General features: G+C 47.7%; 1 protein-coding gene across 1 annotated transcript in view; it reads left to right on the forward strand.

The window, feature by feature from the left end:
- ME3 (malic enzyme 3) overlaps positions 1 to 27,235 on the forward strand; it is a 697,492-nt gene that overhangs the window by 336,913 nt on the left and 333,344 nt on the right. Inside the window, exon 5 of the mRNA XM_069639735.1 lies at positions 9,729 to 9,804. Coding sequence (XP_069495836.1) covers positions 9,729 to 9,804 — 76 coding nt within the window. The remainder of the gene's footprint in view (positions 1 to 9,728; positions 9,805 to 27,235) is intronic.

Consider the following 27,235-nt stretch of genomic DNA (forward strand, 5'->3'; position numbering starts at 1 on the left):
TTCGCCAGATGGGCAACAGCGTTTGCCTTCGCTGGCGCGGTTGGCTCAAGGCCACCGACTTCCGTCAAGATGTCCAGACCAGGTTACTGGACATGCCCTTCGACGGGAACAACCTGTTCGGCACGGCAGTGGACGAGTCACTGCGGGCCATCAAGGCGGACACTGAGACGGCCCGGGCATTGCATTAGGTTTTCTCCATCAATGATGGCCGTCCTTTCGGACACCTGGAGGCAAGTCTCAAGGTGCCTCCAAAGCGGCCCGCTCATCATCACAGGAGGCCTGCAGAGGCTGCAGCAAGGCCAGAGGTCATCAGCATCGTCGACCAAGGAGGCAAAGGCGGCAAGGCCGTGGCGAAGCAAGATTAAACCGGCCGTGACGTCAGGCCCCCACTTAAGCACCCCGGTGCGAGGCCGGCTGGCGAAATTCGTCAGCCTGTGGGAGTCCATCACCACCGACCGTTGGGTGCTGGATGCTCTGGCCCACGGGCACACTCTGGAATTCCAAAGAAAGTGTCCCTGTCTACTACCTGTGGCAAGGAAGGAAATCCACTTGCCACAGCTACTTCTAAAGGTACGAGCAATGCTAAAAAAGGGCGCGATAGAACTCGTCCCAAAGAGGCTCTGGGGCTCCGCGCGGTACTTCCTCATCTGAGAGAAGACCGGCAGTTGGCAACCCATCCTGGGCCTTCGCCACCTCAACAAATACATAAAGTCCCAGAAGTTCCGGATGGTCACCCTTCAGCACTTTGTTGCCATTTCTCTGGATTGTACCTCGCGGGAGGACTGTCTAATGCAGCTGATGGTGACTGACATGGGCGTGGAGCTGAGGGTGCAGGACAATGCATTGCTTGATTTTGGTGGGAGCAAATGGAAAATGGGAGAGAGGGAAGAATTCAATGGCTAATGAAACTGCGTCTGTGGATGATGGAGATATTGTACCTGATCGGGGGTGGTCGTGCTCCGTAATGGACTTAGTCTAATTTTGGGTAGGTGCTTGACTAAAGCAACGTTTCTTGTATTTCTGCACGTTGTACTTTGTGGCAGAGCGGGCCGGGCGACCGCCTGGGGCACCAGCTGGTGGAGCCTTTCAAGGGCTACCCCGAGCTGGCTTGGTGGGAGAAGTGTCCTTCTGAAATTAAATTTGCTCGCGCGAGCGGGCTCTTTTAACAACAATAGGGTGCTGGCACCCTATTGAGATAATTACCTCCCCGCTGTGACGCGGGCGCAGGGTGGTATTCATTCGAATAGGGCGCTGATGCTTGCATTAGTGCCCTATTCCAGTGATTAATTCATTGTTCCGGCGCGTGAGTGGGGCGATGATCATCTTAATAGGGTGCTGGAGCACCCTATTGTTAAATGCTCCTGCGAGTGCATTTAATTTCAAAAGGACACCTTCTCCCTCCACTAAAAAGAAACGTTTGGCCCCTCCAACCCCCCATCTCCCCAATTGACCAGGGGCGCCAAATTGTTATATTTACTTTTAGTAAAATCTCTCTCTGTGTCTCCCTATCCCTCTATCCCTCTCTCTCTGTATATATATGGAGTTTTGAACTAGGTTTGTTTGCCACACAAATGGAGATCGGCAAATGGCGTGTCTGCATCGTGTAAAAAAGAAGAATTCTCTCAAATGTTAAAGTGTTGGCACACACTGTGTGCACACGGATAAACTAAAACTCCCTGATGTCTTCTGCTCGACTCTGCTTCTTTTGCGCTCAGTAATTGTTTAACCATTCCTGTTTTCCCAGGATGCCGTTAATCCTCTTCTGGGCCGTTTTAGCGCATAGCTGAATCGCCCCCATGTTTTCGTCTTCGGGAGACACAGCCCACGTCGGGAAAGCACGCTTGGAATCTCCGATGAATGCCCCCCTCCGGACCCCCAGCCATTCCCTGGGATGAGTCATTGCACTGTCCTGATCCCAGCCTGAAGGATTCCACTCTGACCTCCACTTTTAATCAACTTCTCAGCTTTGCTTATGCGCCAAGCGAGCGTGACCGAGCGTCCAGCGTGGCTGCAGACCGAGGTTTTCATACAATTAGCTGCATCTTTTATATTGAAAAATAACTGACCTAGAATAGCATAACAAATACATGTTGGTCTTGTTCAGGCTGCATATGTCCGCAGTCTTCCCTTATTCTGTTAAAATGCTGGTAATTTGATTAATAGGTCTTCCCCCTGAGGACAAGTGTGCAAAATTCAGGTAAAGAATTTTCCAATGATCAAATAAAGCGTGAGGACTCATGCCAGAGGGCGATTCTGTTTGGAAGGTGACAGCCGCACAAGTTAGTGGTCCCAAGCCCATGGCCTCGTGCAGGTGTGAATGTTGCCTAGCACACAGTAGAGCACTCCATGCATGGAGGCGGATCAGAATTCAGGGAAAAGAGTTGGACCAACTAGTCCTGGTTTCGCTCTTTACCACAGTCCTTCCGATTATATTGGAATGTGCTACTTTGATGTCCCCATCGATGCCAAACTTTCTCTTTGACTCTGCAATTATTACTATGTGCCACTAGGTTCAGAGAAAAAGATCTCGATCTATTCAGCAAATAAACTTGAGGGTAGCAACTAAAATCATGTTTCTAAATAATTCAGAAGAAGATGGAAATTGGACTTGCGCTAATATTAAAAGGGAGAATGGAACCAAGAAATAGATCTTTTTACATGGTGTTTATATTTTAATGAGAACATTGATTGGTTAAATGTTATCCACTATAGGCCAGCTTTTTAAAGAGCAATTCATCACCAACGTTTACATGTAGTGTGCAGTTCATATAACCACATGTTAAATGTTTACTTCGCACCACCCCATCACAGGTTAGCAGGTTTCACAGGCTGTTGCTGCTGTCTGGAAGGTTTACCACTCATCGGAGGCTAGCCAGGTGTAAGGCATGCGCTCAGCAGTGCCAGGTGGCCTGATTGTGGACTGGTGGGCTTTCTACTCTGGAATGGTCTGTGTACTGTTAGAAGAATTCATTTGCTGCTGAATGAATCAAAAAGCTTATCTAAATGTATTTTCTCCAGCATGGGATCTGGCATGGATTCCCGTGCTCTTGTATATTCCCCGTCGTCAGGTTGGGAATCCTCGGTAAAGAAAAAATATCAGTTTTGTTTCTGATCTGTCTTTCTTAGTAGTAACCAATCACTGATCTCTGGGTCATACTGCCCCCAGCCAATGAATGCCCTCTCCCTAAGCCCCGCCTCTGGCAGCCATCCTCAGATTTTTACCGCACGCTCAAGTGTTGGGAGCCCTCGTGCTTTAGCTCTCGAGTTTTTTGCAGCGTTTTCGCACTTTTTCAGGAGATTTTCTATTTTTTCGGTTTAATCGAGCCTCAAGCTCCACCGTGTCTACTTCCGACAATGGGGACCCGTTTCGGAATTCTTTTACACCCCTCAAGGGTGAAGTTTTCGTCGAGTTTACACTTCTTGGAGGATTCCGGAAGATCTGCGGCCTACCTCAAGGACATGGCCCAGGACAAGGGAAGCTCGACGCCCGGATCCAAGCTGTTCAGGTGCTGCCCTGGATGCGGATTACAAAATGTTTTCAAGGAGGACGAGCATTCGTGATGTCTCTACTGCCTTCATGAGGACAAGATGCACATGGAGAAGGACTGTGCGTTCTTCAAGAACCTTTCGGAACGGACCAAACAAGATCGTCGTTCCCGCCTCGCCGCCTGGCTGGAGAAGGGCACAGCAGGTGAGAAGGCGACGAAAAAGTCTGAGCGGGCTTCTAAGTCCTGTTTAGGGCGCCCCGGCGACGGGGGCCCAACAGAAGGCCAAGCACCGCGAGTCCGCGGGCACAGGGAGCGCCAAAAGGTCAGGCTCTTCGGCTGCCAGACAGGGCGCTCCTTCCCCGGCACGCTCGACCACGAGCCAGTGCTCTAGTTCGGGGAAGAGGAAGTCCGAGAACCCTGTTAAGCCGCTGGAGCAAACCCAGTCGATCTCAAAGGGGGAGCGAGGCGCTGACCCTCCCCCCAAGGCAAAGGCCCAGGACGCACCTAAGGTGGTGAGGGCTTTGATCCAGCCGGCAAAGGCCTCCATCAAAGTGGTCGCTGCGACCCTGGCGAAGCCGGCTGAGACTATGCCAGTGGAAACGGCCTCTGGGCCCAGAGTATCCCTGCCACCGCAGAGGGAATCCTCTTTCCAGCCCATCGTTAAGACCCCCGTGAAGTCCCCGGCGGAAAAAGAGGGGGGGGGGGCGGTGGCCATTACAGACTCGGAATCAGCCTCTGAGGAGGAGCTGGTGGAAACCGAGAAGGGCCTCAACGAGCGGTTCATAGGCCTCAACGAGAGGTTCGAGAAGGTTCGATCCCAGGGGGCGGTCCCTGCTGACGTGATCGAAGAGGGCGCAGTGGAGCGGCCATCCCGCCCGTCGCAGCCATTGCCTGAGCCCCAGGATAGCTCGGTGGCCATTTTGTTGGCAATCCAATCCTTATGTACCGAGATAAGGGCGAGATTACCACGGACCCCGACGGAGGATCCAGAACCAGGCCCGTCGGGAAGCCCTCCAAACAAGCAGAGGAGAGTCCACCCCGCTCCAACCTTCGTACCTGCGAGACCTGTGGACCCCTCATCCCCCTCGCCGGACCCTAGAGAGGATACGGCGACGGATACAGCGACGGGGACGGACAATGACGGCGGCGATGACATAGTGGACATCCCGTCATCACCCCCTCGCCCCCCGCGGGCTTCTCCAGCCGACAAAATTGGCTCTTTCCACGCCATGATAACCAGGGCATCCAAGCTCTTCCAGCTCTGCCCTGAAGAACAAAAAAAGGAAGGGTTTCTGTACCAACGACGAGAGGCCAAGAGGAAGACGGTCCTCGCGGTGCCTTTGCTCGACGACATCTGGGACGAGGGGCTTGCTGTCCTCAAGAACCCTTCCACGACACCCGCCAAGAGGGACAGGTACGAGAAGAAGTACCGAGTCCCCGATGCCGCCGCCTTGTGCCTCAGGGCCCAGCCCACGCCGGACTCTGTCGTCTCGGCAGCAGCTAAGAAGAAGGCAGCAGGTGCGGCGGCTTCAACTTCCACTTCCCCGCTGGACAGCGAGGGCAAGAAGTTGGACTCTATGGGACGACGAGTCATCTCGTCGGCGACGATGATTAAGGCAACCAATGCCTTAGCGATCGTGGCCCGCTACGACAGGGAGCTCTGGTTCAAGATAGCTCCCCTGCTAGACTTCCTACCTGACAAGAGGGCGGAGGCCCTAGAAATTCTGCAGGAAGGCGAGGTGGCGTCGGATCACGCCATAACGGTGGCAACGGACATTGCTGATACCGGATTTCGCCAACTGGGAAACGGAGTTTGCCTCCGACGACGAGGATGGCTCAAGGCGACAGACAGGGTGCCTCCAAAGGATCCAGCGGTGGCTCCTCCACTTACCACCAGGCGGCCCGCTCCTCTTCCCAGGAGGCCTACAGAGGTCGCGACAATCCAGGGGGATCCCGCCGTCGTCGCCAAGGAGGCCAAGGCAGCACGGCCGCCTCCAAGCAAGACTGACCCGGCCGTGTTGTCGGGCCCCCACCGAAGCACCCCGGTGGGAGGCCGGCTGACTAAGTTCGTCAGCGTGTGGGAGTCCATCTCCACCGACGGTTGGGTGTTGGACACCCTGGCCAACGGGCACTTGCTGGAATTCCAAAAGAAGTGCCCTCGCATTCCTCCCGTGGCCAGGAAGGAGAATCACGTCCCAGAACTGCTGTTGGAGGTAAGGGTGATGCTCAAGAAAGGTGCCATCGAGCTCGTCCCCAAGAGGCTCTGGGGCTTCGGAGTGCACTCAAGGTACTTCCTCGTCAGAAAGAAGACAGGCGGTTGGCGCCCCATCCTGGAACTGCGTCGGTTAAACAAATGCATCAAGGCGCAGAAATTCAGGATGGTGAGCTGTCCCAGCACGTGCTGGGACAGCTGGAGGAAGATGACTTCCTATCGTCGTTGGACCTGGAGGATGCTTACTTCCACATCCCCATTCTAAGAAGGCACAGGAAGTTCCTCAGGTTCGTGGTTCAGGGGCGCAACTACCAATTCAGAGCTCTACCGTTCGGATTAAAGTCGGCACCCAGGGTTTTCACCAAGTGCCTGGCACCAGTGGCAGCGTGGCTGTGCCTGCAGGGGATCCACGTCTACCCCTACCTGGACGACTGGCTAATCCGAGCAAGGACAAGGGAACTCGCTGTCGAACACACGGCGAGGACCGTCCGGTTGCTCACGGAGCTGGGGTTCGCCATCAACTACCCCAAATACCACTTGGTTCCATCGCAGGTAGCACTGTTTCTGGGAGCGAAGCTCGATACAGTGGGGCAATTGGCCTCCCCTTCGGAGGAGAGGACCAAGACTATCCTGGGCAAGGTGCGGCGCCTGTTAGCCACGCACGTGGCCAGGGTGAGGTCCATCAAGTCCCTTCTCGGGATGATGTTCTCATGCATCTATCTTGTACCCCTTTGCAGGCTTCGGATGCGTCCGCTACAGGAGTTCCTCGACACCCGCTGGTTTCAAGCCACGGGCTGCTTCGAGGACAGGATCCCTCTCGACGAGGAGTTCCGTCGGGCAATCCTATGGTGGAGCACCCGTGCCCACCTCACTACAGGCACGGACTTTCAAACCCCGGCGTTTCAGGAGACGGTGACGACGGACGCCTCTCTGGAGGGTTGTGGGGGCCCACACCGGTGATCTCCACGCAAGAGGCCTTTGGCTCCCGGAGGAGAGGTCTCTCCACATCAACATTCTGGAGCTCCGAGCAGTGTTCTGGGCTCTCAAGTCGTTCCTTCCGTCCCTCAAGGACAAAGTGGTGAGGATCTTCACCGACAACAGCACCACGATGTTCTACATACGGAAGCAAGGGGGCACCAAATCCCTAGCCCTATCCAAGGAGGCCCAGGATCTGTGGCACTGGGCCGTCGCCCAGGGGATGTTTCTGGTTCCCTTCCACTTGGCAGGAATAAAAAACAGCATCGCCGACTCACTCAGCAGGGAGCTGCGCTCGTGCCACGAGTGGGAACTGCGCCAGGATCAAGTGGATCGGCTCTTCCAACGATGGGGCAAACCCCAGATTGACCTGTTCGCGACGGCGACGAACTCCAAGTGCCAGAGGTTCTCCAGCAGGTTCCCACAGCCGAGGAGCATGGGCGATGCTTTCTCGTTTCCCTGGGACGGCCTGTTTCTATACGTGTTCCCTCCGTTGCCGTTGCTGCTCTGCCTCATAAACCAGCTCAAGAAGTCCAGGTGCAGAATGATCCTCATCGCACCAGCGTGGCCGAGGCAGATCTGGTTCCCGGACCTTCTGGACTTGTCAACGTCCCCACCAGTGAAGCTGCCGGTGGACGCGGATCTTCTCTCCAGAGAAGGAGGCGCCATTCTCCATCACGACCCACAGTCGCTGAACTTGCAGGCCTGGCTCCTGCAGCACTAGAGTTTGGAGGGTACGATATACCGGCTGATTGCAGAGAGGTTCTTGCAAAAGCCAGGGCGTCATCAACCCTCAAGTGTTACGGTCATAAATGGAAGAGGTTCTCTGTCTGGTGCCGTGCACAGAAGATTAACCCTCTGCGGATTACGGCCCGTCAAGTAGTGCCGTAGCTACTGTCGCTGGCCAAAGCTGGACTGGCTCACGCCTCCATCAAAATACATCTGGCTGCCATCTCCCGATATATACCAGGACTACGGGACGGGCGACCTTGTGGTCTCATTGCCTGTTGAAGGAATTTATGCAGGGACTATTCCGATCATTCCCGCCGGTGAAGGCTCCTGCCCCGGAATGGGAGCTTAATGTGGTGCTGACCACGCTCATGGGGGCCCCATTCGAGCCTATGCATTTGGCGCCTTTGAAGTTCCTGTCATGGAAGACAGCGTTCCTCGTGGCCATCACCTCCGCACGACGAGTGGGAGAGATCCAGGCCCTATCTTGCAAGCCTCCATACTTGACTTTTCATGACACGAGGGTGGTGCTGAGGACGCACCCCTCCTTCATGCCCAAGGTGCCGTCAGACTTTCACCTCAACAAGCCCTTGGTGTTACCAGTTTTCTTCCCGTCTCCTTCGACGCCGGCCGAGAGGACTTTGGACTCGCTGGATGTAGCTAGAGCGCTGAAGTTATACGTGGACCACACGAAGAGTTTTCGGAAGACGTCACAACTGTTTGTGAACTTTGGATCTGTGAATCAAGGGAAGGCTCTCTCGAAGACTTCCGTTTCCAGATGGCTCTCCGGCTGCATCATGCACTGTCACCGGTTGGCAAACCGACCGCTGCCCGGCCGTCCGAGAGCCCATTCGACCAGAGCGATCGATGCTACTACGGCGTTCCTGTCTGGTGTGCCCCTGCTGGACATCTGCAGGGCTGCTACGTGGAGGTCGACGCACACCTTCGCAAGAATCTACTGCGTCGATCGGGGCTCCAGGGAGGAGTCCAGGGTCGGCCAAGCAGTGCTGCGCAACCTGTTCGCCTAAGGTGAGCCTGGTGAGGAGGTAAGAATTGCTTAATGTTGAGTTTTGGATGTAATACTTAATGTTGAGCCTTTGCCACCTCCCATGGTTGTGCATGTGTATACTGCTATGTATTCTTTTATTCATGAGCATGTGAATCCATGCCAGACCCCATGCTGGAGAAGGAACAAGTTACTTACCTGTAACTGTTGTTCTCCAGCATGGGTCTGGCATGGATTCACATGCAAACCCTCCCACCTACCCCTCTGCGGCTCTTCACTTGGTCATACTGCCACTTGGCGTGCTACCAAATCTGAGGATGGCTGCCAGAGGCGGGGCTTAGGGAGAGGGCAGTCATTGGCTGGGGGCAGTATGACCCAGAGATCAGTGATTGGTTACTACTAAGAAAGACAGATCAGAAACGAAACTGATAAAGATTTTTTCTTTACCGAGGATTCCCAGCCTGACGGGAAATATTCATGAGCATGTGAATCCATGCCAGACCCATGCTGGAGAACAACAGTTACAGGTAAATAACTTGTTCCTTAATTATGGTTTATTTATCACCGGATATACTAATGGATATTTTTTGTCACATTTTTAATTCGATCTGTTTCAACTGCGAAATACTCTGAGAGCAGTAGCTGCCATTGAGAGTATTTGATAAGACTTGCTGACGGAACAATGACAATAGTTGTTCTTTTTGTGGAATGAGGAGAAGAGCATTTATTTAAAACCAACTGCGAGGATATAAAAATGCATGTGCTATCCCAAGTAAGAATACCCATCATTAAGGAACACAACCATAATCGCATTATTTGGAATAGTCCAATATATCTCTTGCAATGATGATATGCATCGGATTTCTAAGGCCCACAGAATTCTTCATCAGATAGTGGTTATATGATATAATGAGCAACCAAACAAAATAGACCCGGACATATCTTATACATAGAAAGAATAAATGTATCAATTCCTTTTTTTCTACGCAGAATGTCTATTTCTGTCATTTTTAGCTGCCCGTTATCTTGTGAACAACATCTGATAAAATCTATGGGATTTCGAAAGTTTATGCATTTCAGCATAATATTTTCAGTTAGTCCAATAAAAGCTATCACAATTTGGATTGTGTTTTTATTTTAAACAGGACGAACACATCAAACTGTTTCCACCGCACAACATATGTTGAGGGCATTGTTCGTAGTGATGATTATTTCAGGACATTAACTCAATGGTTGAATCATTGCTTACATTACTAAAAATGTAATTGTTGTTCAGGCGTGTTTGGCTAATATTCATGGGAGTTCCTTTTCATTTTAGTGGCCTCTTCATCACCATTCATGACAAGGGCCATATTGCCACGATGCTGAACTCCTGGCCAGAAGATGATATCAAGGTAGGTTCATCTAGGCTGCCTTTCTCTTGGTAATTTGCTTCCATTCCATTCTGTTCTTTTACAGCAAATGGCTGACAAAACACATTTAAACCATATATTAGGATATGTTTTAACATAAATTGATTTGTTTTGTTTAATTGCATACGAACTGGTGTTCAGTGCCCATGCAAGTTGTCAATATAATGATTTAGGATTTGAGATGTACATTGCAATATATGGTATGAGTTGGACTGGGCAAGTTTGACCAGCCTGATAAAAAGCGAATAACTCAGATGGAGAGAAGGCCAATGACCAGCCAAGAGTTAATCTCCCTAAAAAGTAGCAGATACTAGTGCGTCCAATGCATATTCCTCCAAACTCATGCGATGTCCTAGCTGCGAGGATGCTTTGATTCGGAATGAGGCTAGCCTTGGGACAAGCAGTACAAGGCTCTGCCACTTCCCACCTCGGAAGCTTGCTGGCAGAACCTAGCAGGGCACGCTGTGTGCTGGGTGGGTACCAGTTCTGGAGCTGCTGGACGGGTCCTCTGAGTCCAGTATCTCCCTCTGTTCCCTAGCCGATGTTTAGGGGAGGGATCTTGCTTCCTTCTTGGAAATCCTGGCCTTCCTTCATTGGCGGAAGCTGTAAGGCAGACTGTACCTTCAGCCGGGGTCCCAATGAGTCCTTCTTACTCTGTTGGAAGTCGTTGAATGATCTGCTAAAAGAGGGGCTCAAACCTCTTTTAAATCCAAATGGGCCCCATTGATTGGTGCAGGCTAAGCCTACCTTAATGAACCAATCCTGGGTCCCCACCAGCAATCTTCTGTTATGCATTAGGTCATAACCACAGTGCTTTTCAACAGGAAAGGTAAGGCATGACAACATGTACTACTAATTCCCAACCATCTTCCTGTCTGTATGGATCAGTGTCTCTCTGGTTAATTGAGCTCTCTGTGGCTCCTGATCAAAGCTCAGTTCTCCCTTCAAGTTTGTGGCAAGGACAGACTTTCTGTCTCCATCGAATCATGTACTTCTTCCCTCTGAAAGGGGGTGTCCCCCTGCAGGGGTTGCCTACTGTTAACCGGTGTCAGACATGACACTCACTGCCCTTCATACCGAGGGGTGGGAGCTAGCTTAAAGTTGACATGTTGCATAACAAGAGGTGTTGGTTTCCTGTCCCCTTTTGTCAGTTCTGCAATCAGGTCTCTCGCAGACCTGTTTCAATTAACTCTCATCAGTATGCGCTGCCACCAGCAGAACTTTGACAATAGACAGGGCGGATCCATGGAGCCTTTGATATTTAATTAGGCTGGCAATGGCAGGAGAAAGACGTTGCCTTCACCTGTCCGGTGATGTGGGGGGAAAGAGGAAACCCGAGCAGCAAAGCCAATGCAAGGAGAAGGCACAGGACAGGACTCCAAATGCGCAAGCAGTACGGAAGCCATGCTCTACTCCAAGGACAGACCGGAGACTGCAACAGCATTTCCTGATGGTAGCGAAAGGGTCGGACCAGCTGGCGGGACATGGAGAGGGCCAAGTAGATTAAACAGACACATGCCAATATCCTGAGAAGCAGAAAGGGATAGCGAAAGAACTGTAAAAACTGGAACAAACATTACAAAATATTCTATGTTGAACATTACCTGGAAGGGGAGTACACCAGGTCTGTTAAATTGGACATTGAGTGAAGCTGGGGCAGAGGGCCTGCAAAAGCAGCACACAAGGGTCTGGGACCCATATGAAGTTGGGTAAGCCCCGCCAAAGCAGCACACCAGGGCCTGGGACCCATATGAAGTCAGGAAAGCCCCAACTGAACAGCACACCAGGGTCTGGGGCCCATACGAAGTCGGGCCAGCCCCCACAAAATCAGCACACAGGGGTCAAGGACACACGCAAGTCCGAAGAAGCACATGGTCAAGGGGCTGTTGGGGAGATCCCAAGATAATATAAAAGGGTAATTTTAATTGTGTATTTGTAGAACGCTTATACACAAGTGAAATGCTTCAAAGCGGGAATAGAGCAAGGGAGTAGTAATCATTCGTAAGCTTGACATAGAGTGAGGTGAGAAGGGAAGGGCAGGGATAGGAGCATACAAATAAACTACAGTACTGGCCTGGCAACATTTCAGGTTGCTTGATAGTTGGTCATCCAATGCGCCTCTGCAAGAGTATTTTAAGCATGCCCAAGCTAGGGGGGGAGGTAGAGGGGGGACCGGACAGACAGACAGACCTGCAAGGCCTAGAACATTCAAGGGCGTAAAGGAGGGTGAGTCCCAATTTTTCGTTGAAGGGGGATTGAGCTTGGGTAGGGACTTATTGTAAAGTGTCAAAGACGCACCAAAAAGCTCGATTACCCCTCTTTTTGTCCACCTAGGAATTAGATCAGGGACAAGGAAAAAAGAATGTCGATAGATTATCAAATTCATCTATCTAAAATTCACATCGAACAGAACATGTCTTCCAAAGAGTAAACTAAGTGAAAACACATTTTTAATCAATACATTTTTCACACATGGATATAAGGTGGGTGCTTTCCACAAGGCACCTCACGCATTTAAAAAGAATTCATAATTAGAAAAACAAGTACTAAAAAGTCCAGCAAAAACAGATTTTCTACTAATGGTGTCTAAGGTTAGTATAGTGACAGTTGTAACAGATCACCTTAACAAACTGTATTCAAAATATTGATTGTTAATTGTTTTGCCATTAGGGGGAACATACTATGAATGTCCAGCATAGGAAGTGCTAGTGCTGTAAAAAAGACACATTGATTTGAATGTCTGCGGGATGTCAAATGTGTTTTTTGCTGGACTTTTTAGTACTTGTTTTTCTAATTATGAATTCTTTTTAAATGCGTGAGGTGCCTTGTGGAAAGCACCCACCTTATATCCATGTGTGAAAAATGTATTGATTAAAAATGTGTTTTCACTTTGTTTACCCTTTGGAAGAAATGTTCTGTTCGATGTGAATGTTAGATAGATGAATTAGATAATCTATCGACATTCTTTTTTCCTTGTCCCTGATCTAATTCCAAGGTGGCCAAAAAGAGGGGTAATTGAGCTTTTTTTGTGCGTCTTTTAACACCAGAACTTTCAAGGTCAAGGACGTGCAAGTGCCCATAACAGGAAATGCGAGGGAGGGGAAGGGGAACAAGTGCACCAAGTCCAGCAGGTGCCTGGGTTAAGTGCAGAGTGGGTGCCCCTCTCATGAAACATATTGCAGTAGTGCCAGGCAGAGTGCGGAAGCCCGGAGGCAAGTGCAGTACTGTCGATGGAACCTGGGAACTGTGAGGCTCTGGAGGTGCACCAGGCGACCAGTCACTTAACTGAGCAGGTTGGGGAAGAGAAGGGAGGAGGGAAAGAAGCGAGGAGAAAGGAGGTTAGCTGGGGAGAGGGAGAGAGGAGGAACAGAAGAGGTAGGTCTTGAGGAGTTTCCGGAACTTGAGGAGGTCCAGCTCAAGACAGAGAGAGGTGGGTAGGCTGTCCAGAGGGAGGCACCGGCACAGGATAAGGATCTACCCTCAAATCTCGTTTTGGAGAAGTGGCTCACTGGCAGAGAGTTTGAGAAGGCGGAGTAGAGGGGTCCAGAAGGAGAGTATTTGGGAGGAGGGTGTTGTAGATGGTAAGGGCCTCAGCCCCAGAAAGCCTTGTGGACCATGCAGAGGGATATGAACTTGATCATTGCAGCCATAGGGAGCCAGTGGAGAGATTTCAGCGCCGGAGAGATGCGGTGCCTGGGCTTCAGGCAGAGGATAAGTCTTGCGGTTCTGTACTGGATAAGTTGCAGAGGTCGGCGAGTAGAAGTAGGAAGATTGAGAACGAGACTGTTGGAGTAGTTCAGTCTGGAGAGAACTAGGGCTCTGGAGACAGTGAGCCTCTGGGCGAAGGTGAGAAAAGGTTGAATACTTGTGAGGAGGAACACCTGCTAGTGAGACATTTTGGACATGTCTGAGATGTGAGCATAGAAGGATAGAGTAGAGTCGACAATGACCCCCAGGTTTTTTGCCTCACTGGTCGGTAGGGGCACAGGACCAAGGGAGGCCGGCCAGAGTGAGAGTGAGAGTGGGAAAGTGGGAGCAGGGGTCCCAATGAAGACGATCTGTCTTGCTGGCGTTCAGACAGAGATCGATAGCCGCACACCATGACTGAATTGTGGACAGTCAGGAATGAGAGAGGAGGAGGAAGAGATTGAGCGTTGCCTGAAAGAGAGCTGTGTGTCATCCGTATAACACTGAAAGTTAGTGGTGGAGGCGGAGATCATGTGGGCCAAAGGGGCCATGTAGACATTGAAAAACCAGGGGGATAGATTAGATCCCTGGGGGACTCCACACGTAGAGAGACTGATAGCAGAGAGAAAGGACCCGAGTTCCACCTGGGAAGGACGGTCCGAGAGAAAGGACACAAGCCACGGCAGGGCTTGATCTGTGATGTCCAGGGTGTCCCGGAGACGGGTGATCAGGATGTTGTGGTTTACTGTATCAAAAGCAGAGGAGAGTTCAAGGAGAATGAGGCGAGAGAGAGAGAGAGTAGTTTCTTTGCCCCTGGATGCTCTAAAGCCAGACTTATGGTCATGGAGGCAACCAAAATGTTCAGTGTGGAGGGTAAGCTGAGAGATAGCCAGCTTTTCCAGGAGTTTAACCAGAAAAGGAGTGATGGAGATTGCACAAAAGAGACAACACAAAAGAGAAGCAAGCTACAGAACAAGTCACAGAGACAGCCCTGAGGGGTCTAAGACCCACATGAGAGAGCGAGAGAGAGAGAGATGTGCAAGAAGCTAAAACAATGGGTCAAGGACCCATTGCCAAAAGAATACATTTTCTGGAATTCTAAGATCTATAGTCCAGTCTGGCAGGATAGTGATCCAGATTTGATACATTGATGAACTGGAGAAAGAGGGCAAGATGGGTTTTCCTTTTCTTTATTAACAAACATAAATAAAATGATTTGCCAACAAACATACCACCACTGTGTCAGACTTGTACTTCTGCACCCTTACAACCGTTACCCTCAGTGATGTCTTGATCCGACTAGTCAGTTTTTAGGCCTTTTGGTAGATTGTTCCAGATAGTTGATATATCATTGCTGGAAACTGAAATTATTTACTCTGGGATCGTACCAGTAAATGATATTGGTATCAATATATTGTTGCAGCTTTTTAAAATCCCTTTCATGATGCTTTTGCCACACTGTCATTGCCACTTCAAACGAATTCCCTAATGCTGGTATTCACAAACAAATACATTGGCCTTACCCCAGGACCTGATCCCATCTCACCCTGCTCCCCTGCCTCATGTGCACATATATATATATATATATATATATATATATATATATATATATATACACACACACACACACACACACACACACACACGCACGCATTTACACATGTACACACACGTACACACACGCATGCATTTACACATGTACACACAGTCCTAAACAAGCATTGACAATCGATGGTAGCCGATGCACAATGGTGCAAGTACTTAGGCATTGCATAGCAATGCCTGGCAAATGCCCAATACTTCAACACAATCCAAAACTGTTGGCTTTGCTAAAGCTTGTTTTAACAGGACCTCAGTGAAGGATACTCAAAGTGCTTGTAAATCAATTCCTAGAGTCTCAGAAGACTGCTTTGAACAAACACTGAAAGGCACTTTGAGCAAAAGTTTGATGGTAAGGCTTATAAAGCTAGCTCGGAGATCCCAGGAAGATGTGTTTTAGTTGGGAATGGCCATAGGGATTAGCATGGCCATGGACAGTCAATTGGTTAATAAATAATCAAACCCCTAAAAGCTTTGTGTCCCTCCTCATATTCAATTTTTTCCTAGCTGTATTCTAATACAATACGTTTGGCTTATGTGTCACTTTAGCGCTAATAGCCAAAACTTGGGGAGGCTATTGCTCCTAAGGACCTGGGTGTGAATCCCGTCTTCGGCACTGTGGATTTATCCAGATCCGATAACAGGGCGGACATTTTTTTTACGGGCTCCCCGATCCAGGAAAATCCGGCCCAATTCCAGCACTGGGTAAATGAGACCGTATCGAAATTGTGTCGCCTGACTTAAAACAGACTTGACATAAAATCTCATACACACACATTTCATAATACCAATTTAAACCTATTTCAAATGCAAACCTAGTATGACAAACTTTTATTTTTGCTTCATAGCAAATAAACTTTTTCAATTTCTTTAGTGCTGTGAAGTGATGTGTATTCTATCTGTAAATGATTGTGTTCTCTCCGTTGTTTCCATGGAAGTGTTCCTGCGCCTCGTGCCTTGGTGAAAATGAATCATTCTGTTAATGGGGCATATGACAGCCATTTGGAGCATTGCTAGAACTTTAATTCGGTCTCTCCTGCAACGGATGACATTGTTATAGACCCCAGGAAGGCAATCAATTACAGTGGATGAAATTGGAAGCTGCCAGCGTCTGATAAAGCGATTTGGACTCGAGGAGTCACCGTGTTCCTATGACTCAGGTCAGGGTTGACTCATCACAAATACCTCCGCTTCAAAATTGCTTTTCCAGACCGATTCCCGCGGAAGGCTATTCCTGGACGCCCAGATCAGCTGTGCGTAAATCAACATCAAGGGGCGCATACTCCGAGATCCCTTCCCCACTGTCCGGCAGACTCGGAGGCATCTGGCTGGGGGAACCCAGGCCAAGGCTGCCTGGGATAGCCCAGATGAAGCTTTCCCAGCGGGAGAATTCCAGTGGCTATGACTAATCAAAATCTAGGAGCAGTGCCCGAAAATGCACGTCAATATACAGATGTAGCAGCAAAGTCCATGCTTGATCCCTTCATCGGAACTTCGTTTCTCAAAGGCAGATCTGCCTCCAGTGCTGCTTTCCACAATACCTGTTGCATAGTAGAAATCTTGAAACCTCGCTCACATCCGGACCCGGGCCATCCGAGTCCCCTTCTACCGGCCGTCACTTTAGCCAACAGCACTTGGGACTTTGGTAGGCCTTTGCTTTAAAATGGAAAAAAGTAGAACTACATGTGCCAGGATGCCAACTGCTAGTAGCTGAAAAGGCCAAACTGGTTTGATATTTTATTCATTTTTATTTGTAAAGCGTGTGAACACAAGTCCGGAGGCATAGAGGCGCTGAGACGAACAAACAACGGATAACAAAAAACAAGTCTGGAGCTAGGTAGTAGGGGGATCAGGCATCAAATGAACAAAGTTGTTTTTAGTCTCTGCTTGAACACCACGAGTGAAGGGCATGATCTTAAGTCAATTGGAAGAGTGTTCCAGATTCCAGATCCGAGGTGCTGCGTGTGGAAAGGATACGGCGGGTATGATTAGATCTCAAGGCCCTGCAAATCGGCAACAAGGACAAGCAGGTGGAAAGATACTTGGGAACCTGCCCAAAGAGGCATTCATGTGTAATGCATAGAACCCGAAAGTGATTCTGTTAAGCCAGTATAAGAATCTCCTGGCCGCCAACACATGGTCTCTTCGCTGCAAGGCCCCCACAATGCGCACAGCATGGGTTTCAATCAGATGTAGGTGAGAAAGATCATGTTTTGAAATGCCAAGCAAAAGGCTGGAACACTAGTCCAGCTTGGCGCCTATAATTGTGCGAGCAGTGGTAGCATAAGTGGCAGAAAAAAGGGTGCAGCTGGGCAAGCAATTTCAAATGATAGCAGGTGCTAGACACGAGGCTGTTAACTTGTCCTTTCATAGTTAGTTCTTGGTCAAGTGTGACCCCAAGACTCTTAACCTTGGTCTGGGTGACAATGCAACATTCTGCAAATTTAAAAGATTTGTATTGTGGGCTCAACTTGCGCATCTGTGTTTTGCGGTGCCCAGGATCATAAGTTCTGTTTTAGAACTATTAAGCGCAAGCTTATTGGCTTGCATCCATGTATGCATATGTTTGCATAAGCATGTATGGAGCCAGCTGGACAATGATGCTTAAGTTTCAGGTGTTGAGGACAGTTAATCAAGTTTCACTCTTATCGTAAGATAAATTAGACACATGCCTGTGATATGACAGAATGTACTCCTGATTTTACACAGTGCAGAGTGACTCGAGGGCTGCAGCCAAGTGATTGTCCTTCAAGACCAACAGCTGCTACTTGGCATACTCCACAGCCGCACAGCTGCTCAGTGGCCTAATGTATGTTTTCAGATGTTTTGGGAGGTACATTAATTATTAATGGCTCAAAGGAAGGGTGGGAATTTTGCTCAAGGATATCCAGCCTTAGACTGCCTGTTGAGTTTCTTTTTGTGAAGTAGCATATTTCCTCTTTCCTGATGATCTTACATTTTATTTTGCTTTTGCACATTGTTTATTCAGACTGCTGCGCCAGTGCACTCCCATGGGGCTGGACCGGAGAATGCTTGATGAATTAGTACATAGACTGTATTTAATGTTGGCGCGTCCCTTTTTTTTTATTAATGTTGGGAGAAAATGAGGAAATTCAATGGTAATGCAATTTGTGTGCAAAACCTATGTCTCGTAAGCTGCAAAAGTGTTTAGTTTGGCCTTTTACAGGTCACAATATTGCTGTGTGGACAATTGTGGATTTGCTCACAGGAAAAGATATCTTACTCCAATAGTACGAAATTGCAGCATTTCTACAAATCTCTCGTCTCACACATCCTGCTCCCATTATACTAGCAGCTTTTCAAACACAAGGACCCTCTTCCTATCCCCGCAGCCTTTGTGCGGACACCCTGCGTGCCCACTTCCCAGATCTGATGTAAAAGAAAGAAAAGGTCAGAGATGAGCAGGGCATGGGTAGCAAAGGCAAATGCCAATCCTCACCCAGAGTTCTGCAGTCCTGAAGTATCATCTAAGGCACCCCCATGGGTACTGGGAGTGGCACAGTGCCCGCATGGTGTCTGAGTGCATGAGATGTTAACCTCAGAGGTATGACCAACCGGCCCCCAACTTCCTACCATTGGTCAAGAGATGATGACTTCTATGAATGTGCCTTTGTTTAGTGTGGAGCTATGCAGATCACCCATATTAGCACATGGAGATCATTACTGACCTCCTCACAACCAATTGGAATGTTCCGAGTGCAGTCAAAAACTACAACTATTGAGTGCTTTCTGAACATACTGACTTCAAAACAAAACAGATAAGATAATAATGCAATTTCCAGGAAAAATGTTATTCTACAAGACACTTTCCTCTCTAGGAGGACTTGTTTTCTTTCACTGCAACATCCTATTTAGCCAACCAAAGATAAAGATAAAACCTGGTCGAACAATTATCATTTATTAAAGATACTTTTACACAACCCCTAATGCATGCACATTAAAGCCTCTCAAATTTAACCAAGAATGCCATGGAAATGCTTAACCCATGAAGAAAAGTCTTGTTTAAATACTACAAAATAAAACCATGTTTAAATTTACTGAGCTTGGTGATTTACTTTTTCATTATAAAACACACATTTTTGACTTCACTACCAAAACTCCAAAAACTGATTTTATAGTACCACCATGTGCTAATAGCCTTATAGACCTCAGGAGGGTCATTCTCTATCACTTGGGATGATGACCCTTTACCAACGTATGGCCCAGGGTTTTGCCATGGGCAATAACATGGTGTCGGGTTATTATCCCATGATAATGACCCATTCCTCGGTCTAAAAGGCTATAGTAGAATTTTTATTTTCATCAACAACAAAGCTATGAAACCAGAGAAAGGATTGTGGAAGTACTTGCGTTTTATCTTTGGTCTTGTTCCTTTGGTCAAACATACATAGCATCCTCCATTAGGATGCTAAAAGCAATAATTTAGGAGCATGTTTGGGTTATTCATTATGCATATCCGACTTATCCTGTTGCTCTACACTTTGGCTAAATATGACTTGGGCTAAACAAATCTCTTAAGTATTTAAAATTCTATGGAATCATTAAGTTCTCTGTAATCACTAACATGAAGCCTTCGATACGAGGAAACCTCACCTTATGTTTAAGACAATAGGCAAGATGGATCAATCGCATGAACACATGATATGGTGTGAAATGTCTGAAGCCCAACATTCAGCCCGAAGGATATCTTGCCACCAGGCGCTGCTTGAGCGGACCCAGTGAATAGGAGAGGCGAATAGAGTTTACTGTAACATGGAAAGGGAGCTGTTTAATAAAAATGTCTGAAAAATGCAGTGATCAGAAACTTGACAGATATTTAACAATAAAGCAGTCGATGAAAAAGATCTGCCACCCCTGGCCAGGCTTGTACAATACCTTGTGGACTAAGCAAACTCTCTCCTTCACTGATAACCAGTGTAGGGGTGTGAGCAGATGACATACAGTCCCCATGTTCTTCCCATATCTGGTGTGGCCGCAAGCCAGCAAGACACTGCAGCTTGGGGGCGGGGGAAGCGGGCAACGGAGGAGGAGCATGTCTGTCCTTGGCCCAGGCCAGGGGCGATGGAGCAGGATCATGTGGGTCCAGGGCCAAGTCCAAGCCGGAGTGCTGCATCCATGACCCAGGGAGGCGGATCTCAATCGGTATCCAGAATGTTAATGCTGAGGAGAGGAACCAGCCAGATGCGAGAAAGATGGCATGCCACCAGGATTTTCAAAGAGGGAGGAGCCACAGGCCACAATGGAGTGCTGAATTGAATGGCAGCCCAATCGCCTGCCTGCGGAAGAGGGCTACAGTGGCTATCAGTGGAGCAATGATGGAACAAGGTGATTGGTGGGAACCAAGTGAGGCATATAAAAAAGCAGGTCAAGAAAGTAATACACCATCATTCCTTTTTGCCTCGGATAGGAAGCAGACCCTGACAGAGAAGGATCTTCACTGGCCTGGATAGACTAAGACACAGAGACTTTACAAAAAGATACTGAGGTTAAGAACTATTCTTTATGCCAATAATAAAGGAACCCTGCGAAGAAAGGGAGGAGAGCCTGGGTGAAGTATCTCTGGCTGTACTGTTCTAATGTTCCATTAAAGAGTCATGTAAGTGCTACCTGAGTCCTTGTCTCTATGCCCACAACCATCACAAAGTGGTGTCAGTAGTAGGATCAAGAACGCTGTGGAGGGCTTGCCAAAACTCCTCGCAGACGGACAACTGCATCAGTTGATACAGTTCCACATTCAACAATCGCAAGCGAAAACAGATTTTCCAACAAGCATTCAGGCGCAGGGAAACCAACAGTTGACGAGAATCATGAAGAGACGTTGCTACAAATTACGAATGCCTTTGCCACTGTCCAAGCACAGCCAGTTGCTCCCTCCTCCGTGCTGCAGAAATCAGGAGGGAGACAACCTGACTCTTTTTTTTTTTTTTTTTTTTTTATTATTTTTTTTATGAACTTCAGTGGATCGCCAGGACTGCTCAGTGAGCTCAAAACAGGGGCGGGGGTCAGTAGATTACCCCTTTGCTAACCAGTCGCTCACAGGGCACATATCAAGCAGCAAACCCTATGGAAGGCACTCTGTATGCGGATGTCAAAGACGCTATATTGGAGAGACCCTGGCTGGACGAAGAAGCCTATCGGCAAAAGTTACGAGAAAGCAGACTGGTGCCAGGTGAGACCACAAGGCTGTATTAAAGAGTCATGGACATGACAGAGATGCGGTTACAACCTCCACCACAGATAATCAATCATCCTCAAACTATTTCTCTGCATATCAGAAGGCCGCATGCAACTGGTTTCCGAGTCCTGGGACCAACGTGAAAACTCCTAAAGGGAGCGGACCAACCGGTACCAGAGTGCTGCAACAGATCCTACTTGGGGGTGGGGGGGGGAAGAGCCCGGAAGAACGACCTCCCTGAATCGAAGTCCGGCATTTGGACTACCCCAACAGCCACAATGTTTTGACTGTGGAGAATGGAGACACATTGCTCGCTTCTGCCCAAGAAAATCCCGTCCTTAACCTATGTCAGTCAGAATGATGCAAAGATCATGGGATCCAGAGGGGATTATCCTTATACAATTTGTGTGAGCATAGATGGTATCCCTAACTATGCAATGTTGGACAGTGCAAGCCAACAAATCACCATAGACCCACATGTGAGTACCCTGGGAAGGGGTGTGGGTATACCGGTTAGAATTAAGTGCATACACAAGGATGTGAAACCTTATCCATCCAAGGTCATCTATCTACGGGTGAAAACAAAGGAATACGAGGTTCGGGCTGCCATCCTACATACAACACCTGCTCCAGTGGTGACTGGCTCAGACATTCTCACCTTTCTCGTTTGACGAAGTGGAGGTGGAACCCACCCCAATCAGACCGAGAAAGTAAAAGGGAATTCTGGCAAGAGAAAGCACAGCACATTAGAAGAGCGCTACAGAACAGTATAGTTGACTGGAACCTAGACGGGCCCCTCTCCTCATTCAGGGCCAAAGTGTTGATTGACCTCAGGTTGAAGGTAGCCTGAGAGAAAGCGGAGCAAGGGAATGAACCTCACGACCAATGCGCTCCATGGTTCCTTCAGAGACTGTCTTTGCTATAGAGTGTTTCAAGACGAGGTCGGAAAGGAAATGGACCAATTTCAGGTTCCCAAAGGATTTTGAGAGACCTTATTGACATTAGCCCACAACTACCCAGGAGGCAGACACCTAGCTGCTCAGAAAACAGTACAGGAATCGATCAAACAGTTCTATTGGCTGGGAATTTATGGTGATGTAACCCGGTATTGTGCAGCCTGTCCAATCTGCCAACAGGCAAGGAAAGTCCTACCGGCAAGAGCTCCCTTACAAAGAATGCCGATACAGTGCCGTTCCAGCAGATGTGTATAAATCTGATTGGGCCGCTAGAGCCTGTCAGCAGGGGGTACAAATACATACTTGTCATAGTGGATTATGCAGCCAGATATCCTTAGGCGTTCCCCATAAGTGGCACCTCAGCAAAAATCAATTTGACCTACTCATCCCTTTCTTTGTGCGGTTGGGCATTTCCAGTGAAATCCTGACTGACCAAGGTACAAACTTCATGCCCATGTTCCTGGCACATGTCTGTGAACAGCTGCAGATAACGAAGATTTAAACATCCCTCTAACACTGTGAGAAACCCAAGGGTATTCTCATTCCTACTCCCCACGGATCCCCTACGCAGGTGGCCAGGGAAAAGCCATCGCTCTTGGGTCCTGACCCTGGGGGCGGAGAAGCGAGAGAGGATCTGAGGATTGGGAGTGGGGATCCTTTGGGGGAGACATGATATCCCCCTTCCCCATTGATGACAAACCTAACCCTCACCTGACCTTTTTGGGCTATTGCAAGCCAGCCCCCCTAATTTTTCCACACTTAATAGTACTGGTACGAGGAAGAGGCGACTAGGAGTTATGCACACTAACCTGCACCACTTTGGTACTGAGACGAGGAAGAAGCATACCATTGCAAAGATCGGGCATGTCTTGCTAACACGTCTAACTATAATCGGTCAATTAATCGAAAAGTCTCACAACTGCTACCCCTTTACACAACTCGGGTGTTTAAAAGGGGTGTGTGCAGGAAGAAGGGAGAGAGGCAAGACCCTGATGGGAGCCATGATGCAGCCGTACAAGCATACCGAGGACCAAAGCAGCTGAGGGTCCTGGCGAGTGTGAAATGGCGCAGAGGCGATGCAGAGGAAGGAGACCAGATGAAGGGTCATCCTTCCTTGCATTTAAAGAACTCCTTCTCCTGTGGCGCTGCAAGAGCTTGAGAGGGGCAGAGAAAACCCCCTGGAAGGAAACCGGCAAGTTTATGGCCTGTGCGATATAGAAGAAGACTTCAAAGAGAACCGGTGGGTTTTTTGGAAGGAGAAACCCAGTTTTACTGTAACCGCAAGTCTCATGAAGTGAACCGCTATTGTCTATGAAGCGCGAAGTACCTTGTTAAAGGTACAAGCATGTTTTAAAAAGTCTCTGAACATTATGAATTCTTCCCTCTTGAACTAGTTAAGCTTGTTGAAGTGGTCGCAAGCCTTAAAGGAACATTTTCTAAAGTCTTCAACAGCGTAATGAAAGTACTGAAAAGCAATGCACATTGAATACTGAACTAAAAGGGAAGTTTGACCTTAAAAGAGATCAGTAAAGCGCTGAACACTGAATGTATGTTGCACAATAAATGAACTCCAAAGTGAATAAATATTGAATACCTAACAAAAAGAGAAAGTTAACATTGAAGCGAACCAGCAAAACACTGATTATTGAATAAAGCTGAATATAATGTATTTTTATACAACAAATGAACGCAGAAGCTTGTGCATATTGAATACCGAACTAAAAAGAGAAATTTAACATTGAAGTAAACCGTTAAAACGCTGAATCCTGAATACATACTGCACAATGAACAAACTCACATCTTGAAGGTGAATATAATTAAGCATCATTAGACTGCCTTAAACTCTGAACTGCAATTGAATAACATTAAATGATTGTTGCACAATGAAGAAAGCCTATACAGTGAACCTGAAGGAGTGAATAAGTGTGACAAGGCTACCATTCGAAAAGGGGTGTGTGACACATGGTGGCAGACACACGGGGAGAAACCAGAGAGCCCAAAGAGTGCACCCCAAATCCCAAAATCAGTAAAGTGAAGCAAGTGAAGGTAACTTGTGCACAGGAGCAAGGAACAAGGAACCTTGGGGAAGGGAACCCTGAGACTCGGCAAGTTTATGTGATATCTTGCGATTGGAGTCTCAAGATCCCATTTTGCTTGGATTGTGCTATTTGAAAGTTGGGGAAGGGAACCTAGAAGTGCCTCTGAACTATATTGCTTTGAACTGAAGAAAGGTAAACTTCAAGACTCTTTTTCATGGAACTTTTGTATGCTTGCGGAAGGGGAGCTGAGAGAAAGCAGGAAGAAGCTCAGAACTTTAAATCAAACACTGTTTATTTTGACTTTAACATCCCTACACATTTATTGTTCTAGTGATGAGGGCAAGAATAGTTTCTGGACAGAGACAGACTATTAAGTTGAACTCTATGGCCCAGACATTCCTTAGTTTTGTTCAGGTAGGGAAATCCCACCTTAGCATAGGTCAAGATAGATCTTCAATCATCCTGACATTTAATTTGATAAAAATGTTTTATTTGAACTTTAAATCTGTTGTCTGTGTTTTGCTTCATGATGCCGTAAGGAAGGCATGGTATCAACAGTAAGACACAAGTGACCACACTTCAAGGTTGTTTATTGAACTTCAAAAAGGGTTTGATAAACACCTATCTAATCCTAAATCTGTGGATGGGAGCAAGCTACGTCCATCAAATAATAACGCAGTCCTAGTGGTGTCTTGTCAAAATAAAAGGGCCTATACTAATAAACCTATTGCCAATCCTTACCTCTAAATACAAATATTGTGGGAAATAGTGTTACAGAAAAGAAAGAAGCGTTCACAACATAATATGTCAGGATGTTCAGGCCAATGGCCTCCCTTCCCCCACATTTTCAGCACGGTTCAGTCAAGCGAAGCAGTGTAGTGTCTCTGACTTCTTTCGCACGAGGATACAGTTCAATCATTAGCATCAGGGCTTTCTGTGCTCAAGTCTCTTTGCTTCTCAAAGTCTCTTCATTCAGAGGGCCTGATGCAACCAAATAAACAATAAGTTATTTTTCTCTTTCAGATGTTCACAAGTATTCCATTTAAGTAATTCACTATTCTCCCTGTATCCCCCTCAAAGGCCAGTGAAATACTGTGTGGCACAACCAGATTGAAGAAACAAGGAAGAGAACTACCATGTGAACCTGCTTAAATAGTGGAAAAACAGGGAGCCCACTATGTACCTCATCACTACTGAACCAACGGAACCCACCGAGATGTTCCCCACAATGGATCATGAGGACTTTACTGGACTGCAGTGGGGCAATCAGTTGTCAGACAACCAAAAACATGAAGAACACCATTGGTTGTCTAAACACAGACATGTCTTCTCCACTGTACCCGGCAGAGCATCTGTAACAAAACACGCCATCCATACCATACCCACAAAAACAGTCTGGCTACACCCATACAGGATACCGGAAGCCAGGTGGCAACAAGTGAGAGGAAATACTGAATTGAGCCCTCCAATAGTCCGTGGTCTTCTCCTATGGGGTTAGTTCTAAAACCAGATGGGTCCACCAGATTTTTTATAGACTTCAGACTGCTACCCAGATCTCCTCCTGAGGCCTACTGCATGCCCTGAGTGGATGAACTGATCGAAAAGCTCAAACACACTCCCTAAGTACCAAGGAATGAACTACTAAGGGAGACTGGCAGATCCCCTCGAGGATAAGGGATCTGGAAAAACAGCTTTTGTCAGCCGCAAAGGCCTGTTCCACTTCAAGGTACTCCCATTTGGACTCCACGGTGCAGCAACCACCTTGCAGCGACTAATAGATATGATATTGAGACCCCACAAAGAGTAAGCAGCAGCTTATTTGGACAATATCATTTTGTACAGTAACACATACAACATTTGGAGAATGGCATTTAAGCAATAGGAAGGGCAGGTCATGGGATCAATCCTAAGGAAACCAGGTTGTGCACTAACTACGAAATATGTATTATATACCGTGGGCAATGGGGAGATACAAGCTCAAATAGACAAAATAGAAGCTATACGTAAAGTACCCTTTTCCTCGACAAAAAAAGAAGGGTGGGCTTTCCTAGGTTTGTCGGTTATTGTCTTAGGTTCATTCCACTGTTTTCCTCGATTACTGCCCCATTGACTGACGTCCTGAAGGCATCCTATACTGAAGACTTACAAAGTGACCCTGCAGCTATGGGTGTGTATACTGTGGTAAGTCAAAAGGAGGAGACTGGCTATTTTATTTATCTAATATGTAAAGCGTGCACAAATGCTCAGGCAACAGGGCGCTGTGAAACCAGTTACATGGGGCCCGAAGGCGGGGAAGGCTTAACATTACAAAGGTCCCAAAGACGAGGCATACAACATTTGTGAAATAGCAAACAGATTACTGTGTGGTTGACATAAACAGATTAATTGAATAGCCAAGTTTTAAGGGCTTTGCGGAAGGTCCAGAGGAACCTTCTACTCTAAGAGCAGGCGGGAGGGAATTTCATTAGGTTTTGCTATTTCAAGAAGTATTTATTTAAACTAAATAAGAAAATGTCTGACTTTCCCTATTCAAAGGGTTTCGATACTTGACCAAACTAAACAAGAGTGCTCGTCGTCCATTCAATAGTGCAGATTAACAATCTGTCCTCCATCCAAAACCAGTCTATGCTGACCCTACCACTTAGACTAAACGACTAAAGACCAGGAGAATGACTCCCTTCACCTGGGGCTTACTTTCTGGCTATGTCCTTTTCAGTATAGGATCTTCAATGTTCATTTCACATAGGGGACTTTTCCACGTTCCTTTCTTTATCTCTTTGTTTTCTTATAGTCCTCTCTCTAGGTACCCTGTTCCCTGTAAACTCTTATTAGGTCCTTCTCAATAGCAAATGATATACTTTCTCTTTCTGATAGTCCTTTCACCAGTTGCACAGTTCTCCTTTTAGCACTTGCTATATCTTTGACCATTAGGTTCC

This window comes from Ambystoma mexicanum, chromosome 7q (genome assembly GCF_040938575.1).
Source record: "Ambystoma mexicanum isolate Mex_15411 chromosome 7q, UKY_AmexF1_1, whole genome shotgun sequence".
Lineage (NCBI taxonomy): Eukaryota > Metazoa > Chordata > Amphibia > Caudata > Ambystomatidae > Ambystoma > Ambystoma mexicanum.